Source organism: Tachypleus tridentatus, chromosome 1 (genome assembly GCF_004210375.1).
Source record: "Tachypleus tridentatus isolate NWPU-2018 chromosome 1, ASM421037v1, whole genome shotgun sequence".
In the NCBI taxonomy this organism is placed as follows: domain Eukaryota; kingdom Metazoa; phylum Arthropoda; class Merostomata; order Xiphosura; family Limulidae; genus Tachypleus; species Tachypleus tridentatus.
The window spans coordinates 134,941,985-134,954,692 of NC_134825.1; the positions used below are offsets into that span (position 1 = coordinate 134,941,985).

Consider the following 12,708-nt stretch of genomic DNA (forward strand, 5'->3'; position numbering starts at 1 on the left):
CTAAGTGGTATATGTTAAGGAGAAATAATGACATATAAATATTAAGTCTTATGAGTTATATGTTTATAAACAATAAATTATGTCTAAACAATGTTTAAATGTCATCTGGCAAGGATGGAAGAAAGGGGTCCAGGTGACAGCATGGAACAAAACACATGTTGGACAATGTTGTGTTACTTTTCCTCTTAGTGTATTTGTCAAGCTGTGACACCTTTCATAATGCATGATGATGGCTGTCATGATTTTAACGGGGAAAGAACTTCTTAACATGTTGGCAACTTTAAATAACATTTGTATTCATACTAACCTGTCAATTCACAATGAAAAGTTGAAAATACAAAGAAACATGTCTCAGCAGGATTGTGCCAAGGAAAAGAATGAGGATCTTCATTTGTGAATGTAAAGGAAAAATTTGCACAAGGTGTTATGTTGCACTCCCACTAAAGGAGGGTTTTGTTGTATAATACCTATCATGCAGTGGCACAAGTTCATGTATTTTCACGTGAATTTTAGTTGGTAGTTTCACAAGGCTGATGGCATGCAAATCTTTTAAGGCAGAATAGTGGAACTTCAAGAAGGATATAGCTAATCTGTGCTTGAAGGTGAGTCACTCCATTGTAATTTTCATAGTTTATTGATAAACAGTGTAAAATTCATAAATAATGCATATGTACAGAGACAGGAATACACTGACAAACTGAACTTAAAAGTAAGGCAGCAGTAAATGTGATAGACAATAGCAGACCACTGAAGGTTGTTTTGCTTTTGTTAGACAAGTTTGAAACTATCTAATGAAACACAGTGACAATATAAGTAAAATGTAATGCATTTTCTTTATAAGCTTCTGGTAACAACAACCAATAAACAAAAGTGTGCAGCTGTAGCCAAAGAGTCATTTTATAGTGCTTCTGACTTTTGTTCTTTCGAACAGAACTGCTGAAATTGAGTGTGTTATAAGAAAGTCAGTTTTATACGTGTGATAAATGTTTTGACAATTAATTTTATATTTACGAGTTTATCTTACCAGAATCTGACACTTTTGCTTTGTAAGTTCCACCAAAGCACTCACATTCCAGACTATCTTCTGTCATCAAAAATTCCTCCACAGTGATGTCATTGAACTTTATCCATTTACCTTGGGTCACCATTGTGTCATTCCTACTAATACAGATACTGGATTTTACTAAACTTGCAATACTGCATATCTTATTATCACACAATACAACAGCTAAAACAAAAGCAGCATATTTGTTCATCCACAGAAAATGATTACTAATACTCGGTTTCCCATTAACAGCTACAGTGATAGTTGTGTATAGAAGTTTATGTTAACTGTACTTTACTAAACCTGCAATACTACATATATTACGATCACACAATATAACAGCTAAAACAAAAACAACATATTTACTCTGTTTATCCACAGAAAATCACTACTAATACATGCTGATATACGGTTTCCAGTTAAAGTGATAGTTGTGTATAAAACTTTGTTAACTCTCTTAAGTCTTAATAGAGGCTCTGTCAAGGGGAGTTTTTCATACTCACATAAAATCTTTATAAACATGATACCACTACGTTTTAATACCATATGTATATCTTTAGAAAATCTTGCTAGTTTTTCAGTAAGCATTATTTTTTGTGAAGTATTGTAAATAAACTAACTAAAAAGATTCATTCATAATTGTATTGAGTATTTTTTTCAACAGTGCATGTGCAAACTGATTTTCATGTTAAGATTCAGAATACTTTTCTTCACCTTAAAATTCTCAGATTTGATTTGTGTAATATCTGAATCCTTCCATATACAATTCAAAGTTTTGTTTTCAGTAAAACTATATTTTATCTGTTATTTTCTCTAGCATAACTCTATAACAATGTTGGTCAACTTGAGTGCTCAAAAAAAATTGAAATAAAGCTAAATTACCCTTTCTTTTTAAATTACTTTTTATCATGAAGCTCCATTCATTTATCTTAAATTACTTTAAGCTTGTAACAGTATACATCCATTTATAAATTAAATTGCATAGTTTTATTGCCCTTTGAACTGTGTCAAACTACCATTATAGTTTGTGGATCACTTTGGGAACACAAATGTCACGTTATGCTATCGAATTATGTGACCCACAAGCTGTTAGTATGAGGATCTCTTGAATTATTTTTATTATACTATTATTATCTGTTTTACCTAATCTAACCTAAAGGAATACATATTCTTACATTTTCATTACCTTTATAATAATAAATAAAGAATGAACAGGAAAAACAAGAATTAATCTACATATAAGAATCTTCTTTTCTCTTACTCTCAATAGTTGATGACAATTAACCTTTTTGTTTTTATACTAATTGTGGTAATGCATAAATAATTTTTATTTAATGCACTAAAGAACAGACTAAAAATATCTAAAAAGTAGATACTTTCCCTTAATTCTTACAATTTCTCTGGCTTTATATCTATGTTATGAGAGCCACTGAAAATTCTTTCATGCTAATCTCTATATTTTTTCCTAGGAATGAAGCTTACACTAACAGTGAAATTGACATTTCTCCATTTTGAAAACAATGTTATACAACGAGTCATTTGATACCAGAAAACCTTGTATTTCTATTGGTTATAAATAATACAGTACCAAAAGTAACTGTTAACAAATCCTGAAAATGAAAATGTGACAGGTGTGTGTGTGTGGCAAGAGAGGTCTAATTTGCTATTTGACAACTCTGTAACCAAACAAAATTGAAGGTTATCAAAATTGTTTATTAGGCAATGATGATTTTACAGCAAGTAATATATGTTGAATTTTGTACTTACTGTAGGGATAATGGATAAAATAGAGAATATGTCTAAAGAAAATGTGTCACACTAGGAAAAATTGAATATTTTTTAATATATCATTAGCAAAGACTTTATGCTATACTAACTGGTATTGCACAAATGAAAAGTAGATTAATACAGTTTTAAATGTAAGTCACTAAAACCTTGTGTCATGTAAAATGAAGGGTGCCCATGGTGATAGGTTAATCAGTTTTGCAACTTATACAATAATTAAAATATATATGGAAGGATAATATGTAGGAAGAATTTAATAAAAGCAACATCCAACAATGTATTTCTAACCATAAAATACCCACCTATTTATTCAGTACAACTTACAAATCATTCCAGTTTTTTAAGAACTGTATTATTAATTAATATGTTACATTGTTTTAGTTCTGATCTACACAGATTGTTTGTAGCAACAACTTACTTAAAAGCATTCAATTTAGTTTTTAATTATGTAACAAACAAATCATATCAAACTGTATACATATTGTACATAAACTGTTGAATGTTCATATTTAGAGCTAAATATATTCCTTCTGAATTGGTTACCATCTTTAACCATCAGACTAACTATGCCTTTTTTAATAAGTGTCTAAAATACCAAACTCACTTGAAGTGTTAATAAATTATACATTTTAAATATTCAACATTAAGTTTTAACTTTCTTTACAGATCTTCAAATACAACATACTTATAAAAAAATAACTGATATGTTTATCACCCTAGAGTAGTTATTAATTCATAGCTTACTTCCCCCCCACACACTACAGACAACTCACGAGCCACCTGAAACGGCAACATCCCAAATTACCATTCACAATGAAAACAGATAAAGATGGAAAAAAATAAACAAATTCATTCCATGATGTGATGATGACCAAGACATGCATTTTAAAGGGGTTCAACATAACTGGTATGTAAGTGTGCAGACTCAGCTAAAATAATTAATACATTCTTCAAAGACGATAAAAAAGCACAAGGATATACCATCAAAATTGAAATTTTGCTGGTAGAAGGGCTTTATTCCCCACCTTATGTAAGTAATACATACTTTGATTTTGATATTTAAAAACATACAACATACAGTTTATTATAATTTACAGTGCTAACCAGTTGGGTAAGCTGAATAATAACTTAATAAATAATAAGAAAAATGTCTTGTCTTGGTAGTTTAATTCTCACTACATGGCTTGGTCAAACTGACTGACCGTGAGACTTACTTTGTACTTGTTATAATTTTGATACTGTTAACTTTTAATATACCAGGTCATCCCATAAGCAATGTCCAAATATTTAATACAGAAAGTGCATCATCATTTCTGCTGTTGTAGAAGGCTTTCATGACTAAAATTATGTTGTAGGATGTGTATAAAAATGTTCAGACAAATAACAGGAACTAACCAAACTCCACTTTTTCAGATCATTAATCAAATAAACCCTTATGAAGATGGATGTGTCTGAGGAACACATTAGGCATATAATGCTTTATGAGTTTGAGAAAGACAACACTGCAGCAGAAACTAGATGAAACATTTGAGGTGTTTATGGTGTGAAGTCTCTCAATGAAAGAAAATGTTGAAGGTGGTTTCAGAAGTTGAGATAAGATGACTACAGCTTAAGTGATGTGCCACGTTCAGGTTGTCCTGTTGAGTTTAATGATGACTTGCTGCTGGCTACACTTGATGAAAATTGTGCTGTAACAGTTGATGAACTAGCACAAAAGCTTAATTCAACCCATTCAGCAGTTCATCATCATCTGCAGCAGTTTGGAAAGGTGTCAAAACTTGGAAAACAAGTCCCCCATAATTTGACAGAAGCCAACCTTAAAGCAAGAGTGAACATTTGCACTTCCCTGAACTCTTGTGAACGTAACACATGTTTTTTGGACAAGTGAGTGAATGGAGATGAAAAACAGATATATTATCAAAATGTTAAGTACCGCAGACAATGGCTCAGTGCAAGTAAATTAGCTAATGCACAACCCAAAATGGACATCCATCCTAGGAAAGTCTTGTTAAGTTTTTAGTGGAATACCGTTGGTGTGATCCATTTTTGAGTTGCTGCTACTCAATGTAACAACTACATCATACTTTTACTGTCAACAGTTAGAGTGCTTGAATGTTGTACTGAAAGAAAATAGGCATGCATTGATTAATCACAAAGGTGTTGTGTTACACCAGGATAATGTACAGCCCTGTAAAGCAAGACTCACATATGCAAAGATTTAAGAGCTGGACTGAAAAAAAATCCACATTTTCCTTATTTTCCAGGCCTTGCCCCATCCAATTATCATTTATTCTGGAGTTTGCAGAACTATCTTGATGGAAAAGAGCTTGAAACATAAAAAGATGTCAAAACTACTCTCTTTACAATCTTTTCTTCAAAAACCCAAAGAATTTTATAGAAGTGGCATTCAGAATCTTGTGAATCATTGCCAGGAAGTAATTAATAATAATGGAACATAAATTATTGATTAAATAACATTAAAAGCATTTGAAATTATTTATCTTTTTTTTAACTTAAAATCGAACATTACTTAAGGGATGACCTGATAGTGTGTGTATCTTTACAAAATTTGGCAGAATTTCAGTAAACATTACACATCTTTTACAAACAAAAAATTAATTTGTCCATGAATGCATTTAGTCTTTGTTTTTGACTAGTTTGAGTGCAAAGTGATATTCCTGTTAATTTTAAAATTACTTTTCTTTACTTAAAAATTTCAAACTTCTTGTGCATGATCTCTAAAACCTCATAAACTCATTTCACACTTTTTTCTACCATAACTCTATAAAAGGTTTGTTAATTTAACAGATCTTGTAATTACAAAAATAAAAAAATGAAAGAAACCTAAAATACTGTTTTTTTCCTTTTAGAATGATTTAAGGATTCTAAAATCAAACTGCATTTCTTTATCCAAAGTAGCTTTAAACTCTTAACAGTACATATCTACTTATACTAACATTTTACTGTTTTATTACTTAGCATTTGGATAATGTCTAACTATTATTTATGCCATTATAAATTCCAAATCACGTAGAAAACATGCAGCTCATGTTCACCATCAATTTACATTACCCTATGAGTACTCTGAGCTGTATGTGTACACACAATCTAAAATGTTTACAATATTATTATTATTTATGTTACCAAATATAACCTTAATTCATCAAAAAAGTTTCCTATTTTTAGATTATGTTACTCTTATGATAATAAATAAAAATACACCCAAAGAACAAAAAATAAAGTACTTACCTGCATATCTTTTTCTTCTATCAATTACTGATGACACTTAACCCTAATTTTTTTATACTAATGGTACTTGTGCAATAAATAATTTTTATTTAATTAAATAATTCATCAAAGAACATTGAATAATAACATACAAAAAGCAGACATCTAAAACCTATTACAGTTTTCCTGGCTTTTTAAATGTGAGAAAAGAACTATTACAAATTCATCCAAGCTAGTCAATATAATTCCCACGAGAAATAAACTTGTAGTGAAAGGGAATTTGATGCATCTATGACAGATGAAAATCTTGACTTTCTACTGGTTATAAATAATATAGTATTAAAAGTAACAGGTAACTATTGACAACTTATGAAAGACAGGAGTAACAGGTTGGTAGGGCAAGAGGAGTCTGTTTTTCTATTCGATCACTCTGCAACCAAACAAAACTGAAGTTCATAAATGTTATGATTGTCTGAGAGATGATGGTATTTTAAAAGTTTCATTAAATTGTGTACTTGAGCAAGTTTGTTACTTCTATATATTGTAAATTACAAGCTTAAACCTATTTCTCTAAATTATAACTAACACTATCCACCAGCTACCAAACAAGGTGTCATTATCAACTTAACATAATTGAGAAAATCTATAATACCATGAACAGTAAGACACAAGCCAGAATCAAATCTCAAAAGCTACTGTTTTCCAATGATTACCTGTACAGTTACATTACGAAGACATTTTACAGTTTTGACATATTAGGTATTAAATATGGACATCAAACAAAGAAAAAGAAAACAACTACTGTATCAAGATTATGCTCTTTTAGATGAAACTTTACCTACTCACCTTTGTGAAATGATTAAAAGATCTGATTTGAATATTAAAATCATACAAAAAAGGTAGAAAACAAAGATATACTGACTCATTCAGCCTTTAATAACAATAAATGTAAATAAAAAAAGTGTTTGCAAAGATGAATGGCTTAGAGAAGTCTTGCACACTTAAAACATTGCACATGAACTTACATGTGGACAGTGTTTGGCCATGCATTATACATGTGAATCTAATCATTCAATACATGATCATTTCAAAGAAAACATCTGTGCCACTGGAAATCTCAACAATAAAGAAGTTATTGCTATACTTTACTTAAAAGAACATGGCACATTCAATGGGACACTTTATACAATCAATGTGGAACTAGATAGCAAGTTGGATGATAACTAATTTTTGTGAGTACTATCCATTTCTGCTGGCATTCATTTATGAATTTGATATGAAAAATTATGCAAATCTCTATTCATACACTTGAGATGTTTTGAAGAAACAAGCTAATACAGGCAGAAACCTCAACTATAAGTTAAACTGTTTCAACAGAGTAAAGTTAAATATCACAAACAGCTTAAATTCCAGAAAAAATAGATTTGTAATACTGAAAAAACTACATGAGTGAAAGTGTCCAATGATCATTTTTTACTGAGCCATTTTGGACAGCTTTCAGAATTACATTTTTTTAAAACTTGCCATGAACCAATCTGATTATCACATAAGGCTAGTTAAATGTTTTACACATTTCTACTCAAACCTTTTACACATATGCCGAATTCATTTTTCAAAACCTCAGTTGCAGTACAGTAAATAAAACATGTCACTGATATAACTACTCATGAATTTTGTTAGAAGTTTATATCAATAAAGATTAGAACAGTAATAGCAATAAAATAGGTTTATTTTACATCAAATATAAACCATGCTTTGTAATCATGCATGGAAAAGGTAATTTCAACAGATTTTCACCTATAGACAGAAAACTTCTCCAACATGAAGCTATGACTCATTATTATGACTCATTTTAAAAGTAGATTACACAACATTTGATAAACAAACACACAGCTATATTCCCCTAAGTCAGAGTTCTCTCTGAAAACATACAAAGGATATGCAAACAATATAATGACAGAACAGTATTCAGAAACCACAAACAATATATTTGCACTTAGTACACATCAAAAAAACTAATGGAGAGGAAAGGTGCCATTTACAGTATCCTCTGTTAATGTGGTTTGCAACACAGTGGAGAAATAAAAAGACCAAAAGTTAAAATTCAGGAGCATAATAAATTTTGGTAAAACCAACACATTATCTAAAGCCTACAGTATAAATTGGAATAATACTAAAATAATATTATATGAATGGCACAAAAGAAAAAAAGGTGACTTCTATATTCCTTTAACCATTATCACATTCAATTAATCTAGTACAACGTGGATGTCCAAAATGAAAACATTTAAATAGTTAGTTGATTCCAACATTAGATGAGATCATCCCAGACTTTCATTAAGAAGACTCAGCATCAAATTACAGCTGCTATCAACACAAAAACAGTCCTTGTTAGGACTTCCCTGAGGAAAGTAGCAGGTTAACATCTGAAACAAAGGATAAAACTAAGCTACTAATTAACAATTGTACCGAGGTGATGGTACAAGCCATTAACCACAAAAACCAACAATTACTGAAACCTGTAAAAGGTACAAGCTTCCAGTAACTATAAGAGTCAGAAACATTCAACAGAAAAGATGAGTTATGTGAAATATATATCAGGACTGAAGGATTTGGTTGTTTTATAATGAAAAAAGGTGATTATTTTAAAAATATCTAAAACATTAGATTACTTCTTTTTAGTTAGATTCACATCTGATGTGCCATTTATTTGGAAATTGCTTGAATTATTGGATCTTTACAACTGCATAGTACCCCTTTAATACAAAGATATACCTGCTAGAAATAAGGTCTTTATCTTAGATTCACCAGGGTTAACATCTCATTTCAACTGCAGAGCTTCCTTTACCAAATGCTTAAAACCTGATGAACACAAAGGCACTTCTTCTAAAAGCATTGTAGACTGTCCTCCGTAACATGCTTATTCACATTAAAATAGAGCATTTCTTTTACACTTGAATTATTGAATATCTATTTTAATTCTATATTGTAATTTATTAGATAATTACAGCTCATTAAAATAAGGCATTTCTTTTAATAACAACAGAGATATTGAATTATTTTAAATTGCATGCTATCCTTTATTGAAAAGGTATGCCTCATAATAAAAATTAAGCATTTTTACAAAATCTTGAATTATTAGGTCTTTCATAATTCCAGGATTTCCTTTTTCAAAGATTTATAGCACTTATGAATAAGGTACTCTTCTAAAATGAATGGTTTATTAAATTTTTCATAGCAATATGCCTCCTTGAGAAATATCAAATATACAGAATAAACCTATGGTATTCACTGAATATTTTACATTAATCTTATTTCAGTGCATTTTATTTAAAAGCTAAGATTTATTAAAATTGAACAAGAAGTAAAGATTTGAATTTCTGACACAAATTTAATATATAAAACATGTAAACTACAAATTATACACCATCATTAAAATAATTCACAATTATGGTTTACTTTCTCTCTTTGATGTATGAATAATAGTGTCCAGCATTTGCTTGACCACTGTGAACTACAACTCCCACCAAGTCATACACTGCAGAGTTAGCCTTTGATATAGTAGCTGGTGATGATAGTTCCTCTTCATTTTTTTGCATGGATGAGTTAACAACATCTCTTTCCTGTATTCCTTCTACTGTGTATGGTGTTATATCCAACTTCCACGGAAACTAATATACAAATATCAGTGAAACTACAAATACAATATATACACAACTTCCTCATTAAGTGAGATTGAGCTACATCAAATAAACATATCACTCTTTTCTAAAATCAATCTGCCACTACAGTTTTTTTAACATTGTCTAGATCACAACACTTGTAGCTACAGAAGATTAAAACATGTTCAAAAAATATCAGCATAAAAAAAAACATCTAACTATAATTTCTTTGAAGCATTTATACCAAAAATATTCTTTGGTAAATAAAAAAATATTATCTAAGTAGACACTACATAATGAGGAAAACATCTAAAAAATGAATATATGTATAAGTAAATGTAGTAGTGAATACTATAAAAAGTGAGTTTGCAATCCAAAAACACGAAGTATTATTTACTTGATGCAAAACAAAAAATTCTATGAAAGAATAAGTATCTTTTTTATGGTGTAAATAAACGATTTAAAGCTAAAAGATGCTGAAATAAATTAATAAAAACTTGGGATAATTATTATTCTGTATAAAACTATTTAGTTCTCTTTCCTCAGATTATAGATTATACAATACTGAAATAAGGGTATATAAGACAATAAAACATACAAAAAACTTTTTTTTTCCCCAACCAAATAATCATCCTTGGAACATTTTACATCAATTGCCTTTATGTGGAATTAGTCCAACTATCTTACATGAAAATAAAAATTCTCACCTTAAAGACATCATCAAACTTTATAGCTCGGTTTGCTTCCCAGTCATATTCAAATCTCTTCAGTTGAATTACTAGCACATGAGGAAAGGATTTGATACATGTCCTTTTAATAGTATTTCTCTGCCAATACAGAAAGATAACATGACCCAACATTAAAAACAGAAGTATCCACTTAAAAAGTACTTCACTAAACATTTTTTACAAAGACGACAAAAATATTTAAAATTTGAAAAATGAAGTACCTCACAAAAAAATCAAATATTTTTTGAAACATTAATTATAATATACTGAAACATTAATTAATTAATCTATACTGAATTACATCTAGCATTCTTTCAATGTAAACTGTAAAAAGAGAAGTAGTTTAATTTGAGGATGATAATACAAATTTCTAAAATTGAGAATATGCTATGTTTCTTACAAGTTGGAAATTATAAATACAATTACAATGGTAGAAAAACAATAACATAAAACCACTTCATACATCTAATAAATATCAACAGCTCTGGAGCAGTCAATCTAAAGGAAAAGAAAAACTTAAGATATATATATGTTCCCATTTTTACAGAAGCAGGAACTAGAAAAAAATAGTTTTGTCATTTTACTATATACTTGTTTCAAAATTCACTTACACACTTAGTTGTTAATTCATTGAAATAGTGAAATTTTGATTCACTCCATAAACATATATGTAGTGATTTTGGCAAATTTATAAGTACAATAAGTTTTAGTTTTGTTCAGCTAATACTGAGAAACAGTAATTGGTAATATTCAGACATTTTAAAAGTGGTTTCAAATGGGCAATTTTTATGGCCACCATTTTGCTTCATCACTATCACTACTATTAAGTACTACTGTACTTAATGATAATGTTCTCCAAAATGAAGAAAATATGTAGAAACGTTTATTACTCATACTTCAAATTCTTCATTTACATCAATAAATTAATATATAAAAACAAGTAATACAAACTGTAGTACAATAGTCCTTTAATCACTATTTACCTCTACATTTTATATAGTTAATAGCATATAAAAATGTATTTTTGTTATGATTATCCCCATACAAGGCATCCATTTTCTTGATGTGTTTCACCTATTTCTTTGAAAGAAAGGAAGATACTTGTCAAATCACCTTGTATATCAACAAGTAGTAGCAAATTGATAATTTCAAGCTTAAACTTAATAACAGCACTAGGTCTCCGAACACTCCGAAAACTAGAGACTTAAAAATCTAGCTTGTGGAAGGATGGATACAGTGCTTTGTTAAAGATGAAATGAAGAAGATGAGATACCATATCATGGTTAAATAACATAAAATACTTTGTGGTACACAAAAGTACTGTGTAGGAAAGTGCTAGAAGTTATTAAAATTATTCTGAGTATTGCTTTGAAATATAATTTTTTTAGTGGAGAGCAAGTAAGTGTTTAGTTTCTGAAGTATATGGTGAAGGTTTTTTTTTTGTTGGCATTCTGATTTCTTGCAGAAGTGAGATTTCAAAGTTAAAGCAGCTCACACTTCTGGATGTGTTTTGGGCTAAATAGCGTTAATGGATGCAATTTGTATTTTATTGTCTGAAGTGTTAGATCATAAAATAGGAATTTCTTAATCACATTATTAGTTACAGTAATTTAGAAAAATTTGAAAACATTGCTACCAAAGTGGCTATCTAAGTGATAACCTAAGACAAGTCTGATTGGCAATAGAAACTTTTTGTGGTTTGCCTGTTGTTCATAATTAAAAATGTTATAAAATGTTATTTTTACTGAAGAATTTTACAAGCTTTTTGGTAGAAGTTATTACATAATGTCAGTAAAATGAACCGAGTTTATTATAATTTACTACTTTACTGACAGGCGAGAAAATCACAGTATTCATGCCTATAGTAAGCAGGTCATCAGAAAGCCTGTTGTTTTTAAAATTGTGGTCAACACATATAAGAAATTGTAACCTTGGTCTATAGAAAGTATCCCATAAACTCCAAAATTTTAATCATTTCTTAAAGTAAATAACAACAAAAGCAGTTGTCAGCTTGAAGCATATTTTCAAATTTAATGAGAGGAATAGGGGCTTGGAATATAGGGGTTTATATCTTTGTTTAGTTTCTTGATATTGTCATGACTAGAGAAATAGCTGCCTAGTCTTGACAAGTGGTGAAGTAATTTGATGAACTGTTTGATAATATTCAGTGGTTTTAATTTATGTACATTCTAGGAACTTTGTAATGTTATTTTTTTAGATATATATATATATATATATATTAACATTTTACCTAATGGTA

General features: G+C 29.6%; 1 protein-coding gene across 10 annotated transcripts in view; it reads right to left on the minus strand.

The window, feature by feature from the left end:
• LOC143224859 (ubiquitin carboxyl-terminal hydrolase 24-like) overlaps positions 1-12,708 on the minus strand; it is a 277,830-nt gene that overhangs the window by 46,037 nt on the left and 219,085 nt on the right. For 8 of the 10 annotated variants that reach the window (XR_013013468.1, XM_076453271.1, XM_076453262.1 and 5 more), the window contains 3 exons: positions 10,428-10,547; positions 9,518-9,729; positions 1,025-1,161 (listed from right to left, as the gene is read on the minus strand). Coding sequence is in view for 9 of the 10 variants with exons in the window: in XM_076453271.1 (XP_076309386.1) it covers positions 1,025-1,161; positions 9,518-9,729; positions 10,428-10,547 (469 nt within the window). In the remaining variant the exon portion in view is untranslated. The remainder of the gene's footprint in view (positions 1-1,024; positions 1,162-9,517; positions 9,730-10,427; positions 10,548-12,708) is intronic. The other 2 variants (XM_076453297.1, XM_076453261.1) reach the window with 1 other exon arrangement.